This window comes from Pocillopora verrucosa, chromosome 1, assembly GCF_036669915.1.
Source record: "Pocillopora verrucosa isolate sample1 chromosome 1, ASM3666991v2, whole genome shotgun sequence".
NCBI lineage: Eukaryota > Metazoa > Cnidaria > Anthozoa > Scleractinia > Pocilloporidae > Pocillopora > Pocillopora verrucosa.
The window spans coordinates 22,907,779-22,925,903 of record NC_089312.1 but is presented as its reverse complement, the minus strand read 5'-3'; the positions used below and the strand labels follow the sequence as shown (position 1 = coordinate 22,925,903).

The 18,125-nt window shown below is 40.1% G+C and overlaps 2 protein-coding genes and 3 pseudogenes across 2 annotated transcripts; 3 read left to right on the top strand and 2 right to left on the bottom strand.

Moving 5' to 3' along the window:
• Positions 1–243: 243 nt before the first annotated feature.
• LOC131794212 (uncharacterized) lies at positions 244–2,739 on the bottom strand. The gene is made up of 2 exons (XM_066162114.1): positions 1,440–2,739; positions 244–1,331 (listed from the first exon to the last, which is right to left on the bottom strand). Exons 1-2 carry the CDS (start codon positions 2,737–2,739, stop codon positions 244–246), a joined length of 2,388 nt encoding a protein of 795 aa, XP_066018211.1.
• Positions 2,740–5,823: 3,084 nt separating this feature from the next.
• LOC131796712 (histamine H2 receptor-like) lies at positions 5,824–6,672 on the top strand (annotated as a pseudogene).
• Positions 6,673–9,643: 2,971 nt separating this feature from the next.
• Positions 9,644–10,812, top strand: LOC131796865 (histamine H2 receptor-like). Its single transcript, XM_059114475.2, has one exon. The coding sequence runs from the start codon at positions 9,644–9,646 to the stop codon at positions 10,544–10,546; it is 903 nt and encodes a 300-aa protein (XP_058970458.2). The 3' UTR covers positions 10,547–10,812.
• A 1,337-nt stretch (positions 10,813–12,149) lies between these two features.
• Positions 12,150–13,325, top strand: LOC131796710 (octopamine receptor beta-2R-like; annotated as a pseudogene).
• Positions 13,326–15,070: 1,745 nt separating this feature from the next.
• Positions 15,071–16,169, bottom strand: LOC131796709 (QRFP-like peptide receptor; annotated as a pseudogene).
• Positions 16,170–18,125: the final 1,956 nt, after the last annotated feature.

Here is an 18,125-nt window from a genome sequence, read left to right as displayed (position 1 = left end):
AGGGGTCATTCAAGGTTGCGTTGATTATTTAAACCATTCAATGTCCATAGTGTTCGCACTCATCATCTGACATGTGTCAAGCACGAATCAAAGTCTCCGACACACTCCCCCATGCAACATTGCGTGCAAGGGTGCATTCACCTAGGAGACTTCACGAATTCAACTAAACGAAAAAGTTCTCTATAAATCAAACGTTTCAATTAAGTTCACAATTTTGAAGTTCAGTGAAAAGGAAATTGTGATTCATTGTTCATCTTCAGCAAGGTCCTGGATTCGGGCTCTGGCAGCAACTGCAGCATCCCGTCTCGGCCTGAAAACTAGTGCGTTTGGGTTCAAATCTGCTGTGGGAGTGTCTGCATGTGTCTCACAGGCCTGGTCGCAGTTTAGCTCAAGAGGGTACAGGTGTTGAACAGGCCTCTCTAACATGCCGTTTGCTGTCTTGAGTTGAACTGCGCGGATGATTCCGTCCTTCCCGGGATAGGTTTTGTTTACTATCGCCAGTGGCCAACTCCCACGATTCTTGTTTTCGGTCTTTATAGTTACGACATCTCCAACATTTGGCTGAAATTTGGCCGCTTTGTGTGTCAGGTTGTGCCGCTCCCTTAAAGCTGTTAAATATTCTCTCTGCCACCGCCTCCAGAGATTGTTCTTGCAGTTCCTGAGGTATTTAGCGCGTTTGCGTAGGTCCAGGTCTTTGATCCTCCCTGTTTTCTCTTCTGGCAGCTGACTCGTTCGCTGAAACAGGAATGTTGACGGTGTAAGTGTTGGTAGCTCGACATCATCTTCTACATAACTTAATGGACGTCGATTGATTTGTGTTTCCACGTCGAGCAGTACCTCGCTCAGCTCAGTCCAGGTAAGTACACCTCCCCCAATGACTTTGTACATGGCGGACTTTACGACTCCAATCAACCGCTCGAATTGACTTCCCCACCAAGGAGCCCGGCTTAAGTTAAATTTCCAGGTTATGTCGTAATCTTCAAGGAGACTTTGGAGGCGCTCATCTCCTCGCAATTGGCGAAGCCATTTCGCAGCCTTGATAAAGGTGCCTCCATTGTCTGAGTAGATAACGCGCGGTCTACCGCGGCGAGCGATGAGGCGTTTAAGACAGGTAATAAAATTGCTTGTCTCGAGACTAGACAATAATTCTAGGTGCACGGCTCTGGACAGGCTACACGTGAAGATAACCAAGTAAGCTTTCTCCTCGCCCTTCTTGCGTTGTTTATACTTGATAGGACCAGCAAAATCCGTGCCAATAACTTCGAAGGCTGTTCCACCATCTGTACGGTCTGTAGGCAGTAGTCCAGGGGGTGGTACTGTTAAGGGTGAAGCTATGAAACGTTTACAGCCCCAACAAGCAGATCACACAGACTTCACTAGCTGTCTCAGGGTTGGGATCCAGTACTGTTCACGAATCGCTGCCATGGTAAGGGCCACACCTCCATGTAAGGTTTCGACATGAATCCTCTGTACAAGCTTCCTCGTAAACACGGCGTCTGCTGGCAGGTACACCGGGTATTTTCCTTGAATTCTTCCATGACATTCGAGAATTCTATCTGCATTGGAAACGAGGTTGAGTTTCTGCCTGGTCTGTTCAAAGTGCGGTTTCTGTAAATCTTGAGACTGGACTCTTTCTATCCACCAGTTCTTGGTCTCTTGAATGTCTTCGCTAGTAAGAGGTCCCTTGCGCACCCTGTGAGTGGTGAACCGTCGCACCCAAGCTTGGATGCGAAGAGCTCGGCGTAAATCATGGCGTTCTAGGAGTTCGTCGAACACGTTCCGTTCTTGTTCAGGTTTCTCATTTGCTAGGCTTAGCACTTCTCGGATGACTTTTGCCTCTTCTTCTGAGCTTTCGGATTTCACGGTAACCGGGTTCTCTGGCCACATTTCAGGATTACGTAGCCACGCTGGGCCATTCCACCAAAGCTCTGCGTTGGTTACCTGGCCTCCTCGACTCACCAGGTCCGCTGGGTTATCGGTAGTGGGCGCGTGTCTCCACTGGATCTGTGGGTATTGTCTTATTTTTTGCACGCGGTTAGAGACGAACTGTCGGTACTGACCATTTCCTACAATCCAGTGGAGGGCGACGGTGCTGTCCAGCCAACCGTAGATCATGGGTTCGGGTAGTTCTTTTAGAGCGTTTCTTACGTTGATGACTAAATTGGTAGCCATGTGAGCGCTGACTAACTCCAACCTGGGGACGGTTAGTTCTCTCTTGGCTAATCTTGCTTTTGCTGCAACCAGGGTTTGAGTGATTCCATCTTCTTGGCGTACGACTGAATACACCACTGCTCCAACCCCATAAGTTGACGCATCCCCAAACACATGTACCTCAGCGGAGATGACTGGTTGTTGATAAGGTGCTAAGGGTCTTCGAGTGGTTACTTCCGCCGGAAGTGACTGCTCCCACCTTTGCCAGCGTATTTTCAGATTCTCTGGGATAGGTGCGTCCCATGATACTTTGCAGTCGCACGCTTCTCGGTAGATTTGCTTCCCTTGCAGTGTAATGGGGGACGCTAAGCCAAGGGGGTCGTACACTTTCGCTAGTTTGGCCAGTACTTCACGTTTTGTCGGTGCACTACTCGCGCTTGGGAACTGCACGGCGATAGTATCTTCGAATTTGTCCCATTTTACGCCCAATAGCTTTGACTCACTTGGCTTGACTAGTAACTGTTGTTTTGCATAAGACTGATCTTCGCTTGATGTGGCTTCGCTTGATGTAAACCATTCAATGTCCATAGTGTTCGCACTCATCATCTGACATGTGTCACGCACGAATCAAAGTCTCCGACACTTTAGTCCTGGAGCTGTATGTCGCCGTTGTAATGCCTTTCAAATATTTGACTTTTATGAAGCGTCGCCGCGTTTTCCTGGTGATTTTCACCTCTTGGGCGATTCCAGTTATTACTGCTTTGGCTTTTTTCAAAATGGATCAGCTCTGTCCAAGCCAATGTTCACTATATGACATAATCATTTCGATGAACATAATTTTTTTGGCTTTTTTGCCATGCTGTGGTCTGATCTTTCGCTTCGCTTTAATGTTACTTGTTGTTAACAAGCACGAGCGAGCAGCTCGTCTCTTAACAAAGCAGCTCCACTTTAATCATCGATTTCTGTTCAAGATCCAGGAGAAATCTGCAGTTAAAACGATGGCAATTATTATAGGAGTTTTCCTTCTGGCGAACGCATTTGCTTTACGATGTGGTTATATATTATTTTTTAAAACGGGAAAAACATGTGATGATGAAGAATATAAAATACCCCTTCTTGTTTAAAACTCTGCTATTAACCCCATTGCGTACGCCTTCTTCAAGCGGGATATAAAGAAGGAGATGACAAAATGTATTTTCTGCGTCATCTAGATAAAGTAATGCAACTTTTTCAGCTAATCCAAGAAATCCGCAAAATTTTTTTTTAAGCTTTCATTACTGGTTTGTCAATAGGCGTTGATAATCATGGAAGAAAACAAAATTGTATTCCAAGATCACTTCTAAAATGAGGCTGCCTTTTGTTCTCCAATTTGTTGTTAAACACCTCAGTGATCTTTTCCATCTCTAACTGTTTCCCTTTCCTTTCTAGTTTACCTCATTCGAGTTTGTTTAACAGTTATATTTAGTTGCGTGTGTATCTTAAGGTACCCTTTAAAATTCTTTACCGCACAAGCGTGTGTTGCGAAGAGTTTGCAACTTCAACGCGTTTAGTTTAACGACAGGCAAAATTGTGCTCCTATTGGGTTTTCTCTTGCGTCGTCTTCCTCTAAAGAAAAGAGATGTTATTCATGCGACACTATGACGAAAGGCTTCAGTATATTTTAGTCCGCTGTCGTCATTGATCCTAAAGTTACGACGAACCTTGCAAATCATGCCTTAAGCATATAACAACTACTAATTGAGCCGTGACAAATTTTGCTGCCTTAGTGACAAGTGCATAAAGCCTTGGTCAAACGCAATATCCTGCAACATTGTTGCGCGTAACGTGTTGCACAAGTTTGGCCACCCCGTAGCAACATGTTGCAACAAGTTGAATCAAGTTTGAAAATAGTCAAATTTTTGTATGTTGCAAGATGTTGCGCGCGTTTGGCCAGCTCCTACACAACATCTCTCAACTAGATTTAACAATGTTGCAAGATGTTGCGTTGAAATGTTGCTTGAGTTTTGCTGGCTTAACTCTTCCTGCTACTTTTAGCTTTAAATTTGTTATTTTTCAGGTGCCTGAAGAGAAGCTGTTTCAAATTCTCTTTGAAATTCACCTTTACACCCACAGCTTCACTTTTTTTGCCATTCCCCAATAACTGATGGTTTATTCAGCCTTGCACCTTTGAAATTATTCACTTGTTAAATGAGTAGAGCTCATGAATGAGTAGAAATCATCAGTAAATGATTATATCATTAGCCCAAGCTGGCATCAATAAAAAATTTCGAAGGTGTAGTTTTGCATATAATAAAGTGGGAGGAAAAAAACAGGAACAACAGGGATTAAAAAAAATACTAAGTTTATTGCACGTTTATCCACTTAATTTTCATTTGATACAAGTCGGTCATTCTTCAATCGATCACATCCTTTATCTCAAAACGATAATTGTTAAGCTATAAAGCTTGTGGGGTCGCTAAGTCTTACATCAATTTTTCCTCACAGTTTGTCGACAGTTTACCTAGCCGTGTACAATCAAACTTTGTTTAAAAAATGGATACCTGGTTCTGGATTCTTGGCCGGTCTCTTACGATGTGACCTTAATTGGAAATGGATTTATCATTTTCCTTGTTTGCAGAACTCGGCGGCTTCGGACCGAAACCAACGCATTTTTCGTTTCACTTGCTGTGGCAAATTTCTGTGTTGGGCTGAGTGCTGTTCCCTCACTTTTTGTCTGCGAGAAGACAACTGATGCGATCCTGATATCTATGGTATAAATTAATGTTGACAAGCAGGAAATAAGTTGAATAATTGGGTAAGGACCGCCATAAAGTGCTACTCTTGTTGTATTTATATAACTTTGCATCGCCGCAAAGGAGAGTTAGAGTCGATGGCAATTGAGATTAGGTTGTTTTGAAAAATGATTAATTAAACTGTGTTGAAAAAGCTAGCTTTACTAGGCTGTGTTTAAATTTTCATAAGAAATAAGCCTGAGTAACTTTGTATTTAAAGTAATCAGCTCTTCATCTCTCTGTTTTGAGTGAAGCTGGTAAAATTCAACCCAGCGGAAAAAAAAGTTTGCTTTAGATCGCTCATGTTTTAAAAATTTCAATCTTGTTTAGCTGGGTCGACAGCGTCTTTGGGTCGTAATAACTGAGATCTTAGCGTAGTCTCCGACCTTGAAAACAGCGCGTACGCCTTGTTGTTGTAGACAACGGCGAAGCTGTTCGAACAGACCTTTGACATAAGGTAAAACCACAGTAGCCTTGAACTCGTTGGTGGGTTCGGCACTGTTGTTTGGTTTTCCGGTCTTGGTAAGTTTCTGCAAGAAAGAAAATGGATGACCATTAGAAACCAGAACAGACGACAGGTGTTTTTTCTCCTCGGAGATAACGGAAGGTTTTGTTACGAGATGTTTGGCGCGCTCGTAAAGGCAATTAACAATACCGCGTTTTACTGATTGAGGGCGTTGTGAATCATACGCTAAGTATTGATCGGCGAGCGTGGGCTTCTTGTATACGCTGGTGGTGAGGCGACCGTCATAAATTTAGCACTTCTATTAACAGGCTCATGACAGGTGTCAATAAAAATGTTCCTAAGTCAAGGAACTTCCACGACGGGTCTTCTATCAGTTCATCATCGAAAGTTATCTTCTGTATTTTCGCCTGAGTAAAGTCATTCAAAAACCCCTAAATGGAAACCTGGTTCTGGATTCTTGGCTGGTCTCTTTCCATCGTAACCATAGCTGGAAATGGATTTATCATCTTCCTTGTTTGCAGACGGCGGCGGCTTCGAACTAAAAGCAACGCGTTTGTCGTTTCACTTGCTGTGGCGGATTTCTGTGTTGGTCTGAGTGCTGTTCCCTCACTTTTTGTCTGCGAGAAGACAACTGGATGCGATCCTGAAGCCCCTTTTGCCAACAGGGTGGATTATCTTAGGTGACTGTTTACGTACGCGTCTGTAACAAACTTATGTAGTTTAGTCCTGGATCGCTACATTGCTGTTGTGAATCCTCTCAAATACTTATTGTTCATGACGTGCAAACGTGTTTCTCAGTTGATTTTTCTTTCTTGGATACTGTCAGTTCTTGTTGTTTGTCTCGATGTTCTAGCGTGGCTCGTTTTTAACGACAGTATTTCTGTTTTCTTAATTAATACTTGGATATTAATGATTTTAGAGATCTTGTCGTGCTGCAGTCTCATTTTTTACTTTGGTTCAATGTTACATGTTGTTTATAAACACGAACGAGCCGCCCGTAGCTTAGCGAAACAACTCCGCTTCAATCATCGATATTTGCTCAAAAACGAGGAGAAGTCGGCTGTGAAATTGATGGTCATTGTTATTGGCCTGTTTCTTGTTTGTTCTACATGCTCTCTGCGATGTAGTCTTGTATATATAATGAAAGACGAACAACCATGTAATGATAAAAGATTCAAATTGCCTCTGTTAGTTTTAAACTCTGCCATCAACCCAGTTGCTTACACTTTCTTCAAGAGGGACATAAAAGAGGAAGTAGAACGATGCATTTGCTGTGTGATCTGAAAGAAGAGAAACAACATTGAACCACTTAATGGCTCAAGACTTTTTCTAAATTAATAGTTTTGATCATAATGTCAGAAACGCATCTCGTTTAACACAAAGTAATGCTGATCAACCATAACAAGATTCACTCGGTAGAGTTTATAATTGTGCAAATCAAACAGATATGCACTATTCCGAGCTGAAGTGAAAATTAGATATTGTTTTGACTTCAACTGGGATCAGCTGGTTTTCTAGACGAAACTGCCTCTGGTGAACGAGAAAATTTTGAATTTGCTTGGCGATCTCTGTAAGAGCGGTCAAGGGCATTTCGCATCGGAACAAAGTTTTCCCTCAAACATTGCCCAATAATCTATCTTTGGCGGCAAGTAAATAGAACCACATTAGTTTCTGACCATCACGAAAAGGCTGGTTTAAATTAAACGCATGAAACAGATTTTTTTCCCAATTCATAACTTTCTATTTGGATCGATCATAACGCAATACAAGCATTCCCTATAATATAAATTAATGTTTATAAGCAGTAGACAAGTTGTATAGTTTTAGGATCCAACATGTTGCAACAAGTTGGATCAAGTTTGAAAATAGTCAAATTTTTGTATGTTGCAAGATGTCTCGCGCGTTTGGTCAGCTCCTACACAACATCTCTCAACTAGATTTAACAATGTTGCAAGATGTTGCGTTGAAATGTTGCTTGAGTTTTGCTGGCTTAACTCTTCCTGCTATTTTTAGCTTTAAATTTGTTATTTTTCAGGTGCCTGAAGAGAAGCTCTTTCAAATTCTCTTTGAAATTCACCCTTACACCCACAGCTTCACTTTTTTTGCCATTCCCCAATAACTGATGGTTTATTCAGCCTTGCACCTTTGAAATTATTCACTTGTTAAATGAGTAGAGCTCATGAATGAGTAGAAATCATCAGTAAATGATTATATCATTAGCCCAAGCTGGCATCAATAAAAAAATTCAAAGGTGTAGTTTTGCATATAATAAAGAGGGAGGAAAAAAACAGGAACAGCAGGGATTAAAAATTAAAATACTAAGTTTATTGCGCGTTTATCCACTTAATTTTCATTTGATACAAGTCGGTCATTCTTCAATCGATCACATCCTTTATCTCAAAACGATAATTGTTAAGCTATAAAGCTTGTGGGGTCGCTAAGTCTTAAATCAATTTTTCCTCACAGTTTGTCGATAGTTTACCTAGCTGTGTACAATCAAACTTTGTTTAAAAAATGGATACCTGGTTCTGGATTCTTGGCCGGTCTCTTACGATTGTGACCGTAACTGGAAATGGATTTATCATTTTCCTTGTTTGCAGAACTCGGCGGCTTCGGACCAAAACCAACGCATTTTTCGTTTCACTTGCTGTGGCAAATTTCTGTGTTGGGCTGAGTGCTGTTCTTTCACTTTTTGTCTGCGAGAAGACAACTGGATGCGATCCTGAAGCCCCTTTTTCCGACAGGGTGGATTATCTAAGATGGCTGTTTACGTACGCGTCCATAACAAACTTATGTAGTTTAGTCCTGGATCGCTACATTGCTGTTGTGAAGCCTCTCAAATAGTTATTGTTCATGACACGTAAACGTGTTTCTCAGTTGATTTTCCTTTCTTGGATACTGTCAATTCTTCTTGTCTGTCCCTATGTGCTACTCTAACTCTTTCATCCTACGCAGCTATAATGCATAACACTTCAAACCAGAACTAAAAACCTTGGATGAACTTGTCCTCAACCAGAAATGTTCAGTTACCTATTATTGATCCTTGCCTTAGCGCTCATCAATCTGTTTTCTAGACGTAAAGAACAGTTAAACTTAACTTTTTTTTTTTTCAAACATCCTGAGTTAATGTATTTAGGATCTACGAAGAAAAGAAAACATTAAAAAATGGTATTTCTGACGATTGAGTCTGCGAATAAGGCAGAAATAAATATTTTGTCGGCACGAGATACGACAAGGCCTGGGCCTTAGGCCCGAGCATCATGGGTAATGATGCAGTGGTATATAAGGGGGAGTATAGCACGTGGCGTCCATCTAGGCCTCAGAACCAACCGTCCACCTCTGGCTGATGACAAATTTATTTTAGTTTGAAAACTTATTTTCTTTAACTGTGAAGCCTCGTAGGACGGGCTGCCAACTGCTCTGTGTGTGGGCCATGGTTCCTACCCAGATTTCCTGTCATATTTTTTCCCCAAAAGGGGTTTTTTCTGGCAGGTTTTTTCTGGCCTCCGTATAACCGTAGTAATGTCCTTGTAAACGGTTGCCCACCTCTGTTAATCCCGACTTGGTGAAGTGTGCATGTTAGTAATGTATACCTATTTTGAATGTGTAAGGAATTGACTTTATATCAGGATTGTATATGGTAGATCAGTTGCGAAGGTATGTATGCACGCCTCGGGCTATATGTGCCTCGGGTTGGTTCTCGGCAGGCTTCCCTAAATAAACTTATTTGTTGTACACTACTGTGTTTTTTGTTGTGTAGTGGAGACTAAATTACATAATTTCAGTAGCTGAGTACTGAAAGGTAAGTGTTTCTGCTCTGGACTATATGGATAACTTTTATTCCGAGCCACGGAAGTTTTAGTCAGAAGTTCTGGTACTTATTTGACTGCGTTAAAGCTGCAGTCAGCTGGTTTTCAGTAAGAAATAATTCTGGCCTGAACAAGCCAGTTTTTTAGTTCGTGCCCACGTTTTCAGATGAAATCAGCCACAATGAGAACAGTGAGTTCTAAAATCTGCTAGTTATCTTTACGTTACGGGTGAAGCAGATAAAGAGGCAGGAGAGGCTTTGTATTAAATATGTAACTTTACATACGTAAAGGCAAACAAATTGAGCACTTTTATTGACAGGCTCATGACAGGTGTCAATAAAAATGTTCCTTAGTCAAGTAACTTCATCGGTGGGTCTTCTATCAGTTCATCATCAAAAGTTATCTTCTGTATTTTCGCCGAAGTGAAGTCATTCAAAAACCCCTAAATGGAAACCTGGTTCTGGATTCTTGGCTGGTCTCTTTCCATCTTAACCATAGCTGGAAATGGATCTATCATCTTCCTTGTTTGCAGACGGCGGCGGCTTCGAACTAAAAGCAACGCGTTTGTCGTTTCACTTGCTGTGGCGGATTTCTGTGTTGGGCTGAGTGCTGTTCCCTCACTTTTTGTCTGCGAGAAGACAACTGGCTGCGATCCTGAAGCCCCTTTTGCCAACAGGGTGGATTATCTTAGGTGGCTGTTTACGTACGCGTCTGTAACAAACTTATGTAGTTTAGTCCTGGATCGCTACATTGCTGTTGTGAATCCTCTCAAATACTTATTGATCATGACGCGCAAACGTGTTTCTCAGTTGATTTTTCTTTCTTGGATACTGTCAGTTCTTGTTGTTTGTCTCGATGTTCTAGCGTGGCTCGTTTTTAACGACAGTATTTCTGTTTTCTTAATTAATACTTGGATATCAATGATTTTAGAGATCCTGTCGTGTTGCAGTCTTATTTTTTACTTTGGTTCAATGTTACATGTTGTTTATAAACACGAACGAGCCGCTCGTATCTTAGCAAAACAACTCCGCTTCAATCATCGATATTTGCGCAAAAACGAGGAGAAGTCGGCTGTGAAATTGATGGTCATTGTTATTGGCCTGTTTCTTGTTTGTTGTGCATGCTATCTGCGATGTAGTCTTGTATACATAATGAAAGACGGACAACCATGTAATGATAAAAGATTCAAATTGCCTCTGTTTGTTTTAAACTCTGCCATCAACCCAGTTGCTTACGCTTTCTTCAAGAGGGACATAAAAGAGGAAGTAGAACGATGCATTTGCTGTGTGATCTGGAAGAAGAGAAACAACATTGAACCACTTAATGACTCAAGACTTTTTCCAAATTAATAGTTTTGATCATGTCAGACACGCATCTCGTTTAGTACAAAGTAATGCTGTTAAACCATAACAAGATTCACTCTGTAGAGTTTACAGTTTATGCAAATCAAACAGATATGCACTATTCCGAGCTAAAATGGAATACATTAGGGAGAATATTCATACTAACAGTTAGTGTAGAAGATTAACTCTGACGGGAAGCAAGACTGAATGAGAACAAAGGGGGAGTGTTCATCTGCAGCTGCTAAACGTTTTCCATTATGATTTAAACAGACAAAATGCAATAGGAAGGTAAATATTTTGTGCTAGATATGCAATTTTAACAAAGGCAGACAGTAGTTGATTTGGACTGCACCCCCCACAATTAGAATTCGAACGTTCATAAATGCTACAAGGAAAAAAATAATAAACTTCTACATCTTCAGTGACAGGTGTGTTGTTATCAGTTGTGAATTTGTTGTTTTCTAGATCTAAGATGACAAAAGAGGCAGTTACGAATTGTCCCCTAACTGATAACTCCTCCGCAACTGTAACTATTCTTCTGTTTTTCATTTCACCCATGGCCATTTTTTTACATTTTGCAGTAAAATCAAGTTTTTCACACAACATGGGAAATTTGTCGCGTATCAGGTAACATGAGCTAAGAAATGTGCTCTAGCTTTTGTAAGTATCCTAAAAAAATTAAAAAGGCAAAAAATGAAAACATATTACACAGCGTGCACAACTCTTTCAACGTCTGAACAATTGCAATATAACTTTCCTATCATCATTTCATCATTATCACATTGAACCAACTTGGTAATCTCTCCATCGTTCCTCATATCATAACTTTTAATTTCAATTGTATTTGACACAACAACTGAAGTCCTAAAAATTTCCTTAAGCTGTCAGAGACAGGTTGTCAAATCCCTTAGTTGGCTTTCTTTACAGATTAGTTCCTTACTGTAGCCATCAAAAATTATCATGCCACCGCAGACATCATGTTTACTGTGATGGTTTCGAGTCCTTTCAGATAAGAACTGATGCGATGATTTTGATTAATATTCAAATTTATGGTTAACGTTATGAAGGTATTGTATTAATAATAGAGAGCTTCCTTTTCAATGACACAGACATTGTGTCTCTTTCAATGCCGTTTTATAAATTCTCTTTCTTACTCTGCTCGCACTGCCTCGTTGTATAAATTCAGTCTAAGCTGAGAATAAACTTATACAAAAGTTGTTTGTTACATACCCTGGCAAAAAGACCATAGCGGAAGATATAGCCCTGTAACTCTCTATTAACAGTTTCTTAACAGCTGTTAGGCAAGACCAAACTTTATTCGGGAATCTACCTTTTCCCGGCAATGTTTTATGATGTGCATGCAGTATTCAAATCTATCTTTAAACGAATCAACCATTTCAGCTTAAAAGAGACGAAGATCAATCTTTGGGAAAAAAATATGTGTGTTTTAAAGACAGATTTTTCGTGACAGTTACTTCTCCTCCGGGTAATTAACAATTTTCATATAGACTGAAATAAGACGTGAAAAGACACGACAATTGACGTCATCAAACATAGAAATGTAAATTTTAAATATGAAAATTACCAGGTACTTCAAGGATTACAGTCTTACATCAGCTGATATCACAGGTCTTTTTAAAACGGTTTTATTTGAGTAGAACAATTTTTTGATTGCTCGATGGAAACTTGGTTCTGGATTCTTGGCTGGTCTCTCTCAATGTTGACCATAATCGGAAATGGATTCATCATCGTCCTTGTTTGCAGCAGAAGGCGGCTTCGAACCAAAACCAACGCTTTTGTAGTCTCACTTGCGGTAGCGGATTTCTGCGTTGGATTAAGTACTGTTCCTCCACTTTTTGTGTGCGAGAAGACAAGTAGGTGTAATCCCAAAGCCCCTTTGGCCAACAGAGTGGATTATCTAAGGTGGCTCTTTGGTTATGCCTCTGTGACAAACTTGTGTTGTTTGGTTATGGATCGCTACATTGCTGTTGTAAAGCCTTTGAAGTACTTAACGGTTATGAAGCGCCGCCAAATTTCCCACATGAATTTTTTTTCTTGGGCGAGTTCGATTGCCGTTAGTATTGCTTTTGTACTGAATTGGCTCGTTTTTGATGACAATCAAATTCTTTTCTCGCTACTGTCATGGATATATATAATTTTCTTTGAGTTCCTACCGTGTTTCGTGCTAGTCTTTTGTTTTGCGTCAATGTTACGTGTCGTTTATAAGCACGAACGAGCTGCCCGCATCTTAGCAAAACAGCTCCACTTCAATCATCATTTTTTATTCAAAAGCGAGGAGAAGTCTGCCGTGAAAATTATGGCGGTTGTTATTGGCTTGTTTCTTTTAGCTAATTCATGCTCTTTGCGATGTAGTCTTGTATATCGTCTCTATACAGAGAAAACTCCTTGTAATGATCAAGAATATAAAATACCTCTTATTGTTTTAAACTCTGCCATCAACCCTGTTGCCTACGCTCTGTTGAAGAGGGACATAAAAGAGGAGGTAAAACGACGCATTCGATGTACGCGTGTGATCTGAAAAAAGTCAAACAACTTTGTACTACTCTTTCAAAGAGCTCAGAATCCTATTGGTCCATCGATATCCTGGATAGTGGATTTTAGCGGCTATCACTACATACTTAGTGGACGAGATAAAAAAAAGAAAGGATTGAATAATTTTATCAAGAGCGAGCTTTTGCTAAATCAAAGTTTTTTTTCGTATTTTAAGAAACGCATCCCATTGTACATGGATCTGTATTTCCAAACCACTCTCACAGCTGATTAATTTTATAAGTGCAATTTTTGGAGTTTATGCTATGATAAATTTCACTTAAACAAGATCTAGTCTTAAATCAGTTGAGATCAAGTGCTTTTTTAATTTTTGTCCGTTCAAAGTGACAGCTGTTCACTCGCTCTTTTGTGGCAAGAAGCCCTTACGATAACTAAGTACTTAAAGATTATCATGTAGTTTAATAATTATCTCTCCGTCCGTAGTAGAGAGGATACAACTCAATAGGGCGGAAGAGTTTCGCAATGGATATGTACACGATGCAAAAAGTGCGAATCGGACTTAAAGTAAACATCGCTGCGACGACAATAAAATTTTATTAATGTTGTGTCAAAATTTCCCTCAGAATTTCGCTGCACATGACATGAGCTTGACGCAACTCGCTCAGATTAGCATTTTTGTCAGATCGCTTTATGTTCTTTCTGACCAGCACGAAAAGGCAATTTTCCTCTTACCTTTTATTTCGTGACATTTTTGTCATATCTACTTCTCTTTAAAACTTCTTTATTATTCTTTATTTGATTATATTGACGCTGGAAAGTTTTTTTTTTTGTTTTTTTTTTTCTGTCACTTGTCAGCAACAGTAATTTATTTTGGATTCTACTAGTCCGTTTTTATGCATACATTAGCATTTCTGTAGAGAGGTAATAAGACCGAGGCGATTTATTTATTTTACAGGCAACAGACAAGTTATATAATTTTGCTTCTGATCTTAATTGAAGTCAAGTGTTTTTATCTCATCAATATGGCTTGTATTTTTATTAGTTTAATAAAACGGTCATTCTTTATGGGTTAAGGGGGAGGGGTGGAAATGTGAAGGGATTTTGTTTGTGTCACAATAGAGTTTGCCAGATCTCTCCCCCCCTCCCTCCGCCCCACTCATAAGACACTGTAGTATTCTGATGATCCCCCTCATTGGCAGTCAATTTACTATAGTCTCCCCTTAACCCCTAAACTCCCATGGGTGATCAAGGCAGAATTTCTCCTTACAATATCAATACAATATCAGCTAGATAAGTGATGAGAATGAAGAAAATTATCAATTTGGGGATGATTAAATGATCCAATACTTAATTCTCTAAATAAACATTATGAGAATTGTATGGTTGACACTAAGGAGAATCAAAAATTTGGTCTGGGAGTTACAACGAAGGGTTAAAACTTTGTTGAGGACGACTGATCGCCTTCCGTTCCCCTAAAAAATTATTTGATCTCCCCAAAACTAATCTGCCCCCCCCCCCCCCCCCCTCTTATGCAATTAGTAAGGACCAGTCCTTGAGGAAAATTTCAATCCTTAACCAGTTCATTTTATTGAGAATAAGGCATTTTTTTCGCAACAAAACGTATTGTGTTAGCTTCTCGTTTATTGCTAAAACCAGCTGCTATCGTCAACTCATTGCTTACAGAGGCTACTGAAAAATCATCAATTTGAAACCAGTACAGGCAGTTTTAATTAATACTAGCATTAGCAGTTTATGATATCACCCTAAGGACATCAATGTTTGTTGTTAGAATATGCCTATCATCGAACACAGTGTTTCACACATATCTACTGACTCAGTCAAAAGCCTTCGTAGCTACGCGCCTGAAGTACCGTTTTATCTATCATTATGCAGTTATTATGAATTATCAACGTAATTTTTTGACTAAAATCACACTTCTGATTTCAAAGTGGAAACCTGGTCCTGGATCCTTCAGCGAAGAATAATGTGATAAACAACTTAGAAATGATCTATCTTAGCTTAAAATGTCCGCGTTCGAATACGCGGGAGGCCAATCGCATCAGCGACGTGACAATTTTCCCTCCCAATTACGGTTCCTATGTTGACTTGCGGAGCAACTCTGCTCCTCCGTGAATAATGACATAGTAAAACATTTCTAAATCCTTTTCGAAAGTCAGAGTTGAATATCGCATAAATGACGGGATCAATGATGCTGTTAGCATGCCCCAAAAAATAGCCCATAAATGCCAAAGTCTTTGGTGCACCGCAGGGAAAGTCCTCCTCGCCAAAGAACCGGATAAATTGGGTGATGTACACTGGAAACCAGCACACTGCAAAAAGAATTACGACGGCAAGAAGCATTTTCAAGACTTTCTTTCGGGATTTGTTCGATCGCTGCTGGTTTTCGGAAGTTTGATTACCCGGTACTTTTCTTACCCAAAGTTTGTAAATGACGCAGCTGTACAGAATTGACATGGTTAGTAGAGGAAATAGATAAAAAAAACACAAACAGAACGATTGTAAAGGCTTTGTATCCTCCTTCGATGAAAGGTGGTTCCCATATCTCTACGCAGGTCCATCTTTGACTGCGTTCAAGGTACACAATTTTTTGGGCGTAAAGCGTCGGTGAATTAGCCAAGATACCCACAAACCAGATCAGTGCTATTGCACCGTACGTTTTCTGAATAGTCACGAACGTCTACATAGGGTACATTACTGCTAAGAAGCGGTCAACAGCGATAACTGTCAAACTCAAAACAGAGCTTGCGATCGACATAGCTTGGCTGAATGGGATTATCTTGCACAATAAATCGTACAAGACACCATTTGACCAATTTATGCCGCGTCCTGTCGCGAGAGCTTTTACAGTAACCGGCATAGTGAAAGTTGTAATGAAGAGATTTGCCACTGCCATATTTACTATCAAATAATTCGTGACAGTTCGCATTTGTCTGTTCAGAATGACAACGCATATGACCAACACGTTACCGATGAAGGAGCCGAACATGATGATGAAGTAAGCTATACACTGGAAGGCTTTCTCTGTTGACGTGTAAGGCTCAAAAGGACATGGATCTCTCTCAGTGGAATTCGTTCTGTTTGGGTCAACTTTGGCCATCATTTGTGGACGAAAAGCTTGCCTCGATCCAACTCTAACTTGCACTAATTTGTAATTAAAAGGAAACGTTTTCGAAATTGATTAATAAGAAGCTGCTAAGAAGATCTGAACACCGAACTCTTTTAAGTCTGACAATAACGCTGATGTTGATATTGAAGAGACAGAAAATATTGCTAATAGTGATATTAGTGATCGAGACCGTAATAATAAAGGACGAAGACACCTGCTGCGGCGCTCCGGCTTTAAGATCTCCTCGCGAGAATGCAGATATCAACTCCAACTATGCAGACATAAGTCGGTAATAACGGTTTCTTGTATCAGAAATCAGCTGCTATCCACAATACCAGGCTCTACGTGATTTTAAGGAGTCCTCAGGGCGTGAAATTTGTAGTCATCATTCGAAACCAATGTACAAAATCGATCGCGCTATCAATGACATCTTCATATTTTTTGTCAGTCAACTCTCCCATTAAGGACAAATGAACTTGAAACTCATAACTTTTCTTTAACCCTTTCACCCCTAATTAAGGTATCAGTATAAATTATCTGGAAAGTCTATCTTTCGTTTCCTATAGTTCAGATAATGGGAAAGAAAGGGCATAATTGTCAGGTTATTTTTTTAAAAAACTAAACCCTCCCTCAGAGGATAGATAACTAGAATCAGTTCAAAAGATGTACGTCTGTCGAACTGCCCCCTCATAAACTGCAGTTTTTCCATCATTCTTTCTGTAGCATGTAGCCGCATCGAAGCAAAACCAACACTCTTGTCATTTCTATTGTAGATCTGTAGGTAGATATGTGTATTTTCCCCTCAATTTCCTTCCGCGAGAGACTAGGTGGATGCGACTCTAAAGTTGTCAAAGCTTTTGGAATCGATTTATTTTCGTGTACGCGTCTGTATCAAAGTTCAGCATGCAGCTTACTCCTGGAGCCCATCTCTAAAATGACCCAAGAACTTTACGGGCCTAATATAAATCCGCATCTTGTAAACTAAACCTAGGAAATCGATGTATCGCCGACCTTAGCTCCAATACCAATAATTTTTTTTTATTTCCAGGTATCTTTAATCTTTCAGAGATAGAGCTATCGATATCTCAATCTTAAATATATATAAACGAGATCAACGTAAATCATCTTTTCGGGACATACTGTCAGACTCCCACTTTATTCGCCGGATGACACTGTTTATATGATAATCTGAATTGTACATGTATCTCGATTTGTTCTTGCTTATCATCTATTGGAGAGCAGATGCATAGCTGACGTAATCATTCACAATATGTTGCTTTTTATCATATAGGTGCTATACAAGCATTGCTTTTTTTCACTGTTGATATTGGACACATTAAAGTTGGCAAAGTAAATATAGCTCCGCACTCTCCTGTCAAAAACTTGGGAGTCTGGTTTGACTCAAACCTATCTATGGTTGATCATATCACCAAGACTTGCTCTGCAGCGTTTTACTATCTTTGTAACATGAGAAGAATTAGAAAATATTTAACAAAATAATGCACGGAGACACTTATTCATGCCTTTATATCTAGTCGCTTGGACTATTGTAACAGCCTCCTATTTGGAGTTCCTGAGTGCCATCTTCACAAATTACAGAGAGTCCAGAATGCAGCTGCACGCCTTATATTCCAGGAGAGCAGATTTTGTCATATCACATCTCTGCTCAAATCATTACACTGGCTGCCTGTAAAATGTCGCATAATTTTTAAAATTATCTTAATTACTTTTAAAGCAATACATGGTCTTGCCCCGGCCTACATAAGTGAGCTGATTTCTTTTAGAGACGGAGATATGATATGATTTCCGTTCCAATGACGGCTTACTCCTTGCTCCTTGCAGGGTAAAACACTCACCACGCTCGGCGATCGATCTTTCCATGCCGCCGCCCCTAAATCGTGGAACGATCTTCCGGGCTCTATCAGAAACACCCAATCTTTAAACAAG

Coding starts and splice junctions, on each gene's coding strand:
- LOC131794212 (XM_066162114.1), bottom strand. CDS start 2,739: ATGGACATTGAATGGTTTACATCAAGCGAAGCCACATCAAGCGAAGAT. Junction 1,332..1,439: donor TGTCGAAACCTTACATGGAG/GTGTGGCCCTTA, acceptor AACGTTTCATAG/CTTCACCCTTAACAGTACCA.
- LOC131796865 (XM_059114475.2), top strand. CDS start 9,644: ATGGAAACCTGGTTCTGGATTCTTGGCTGGTCTCTTTCCATCTTAACC.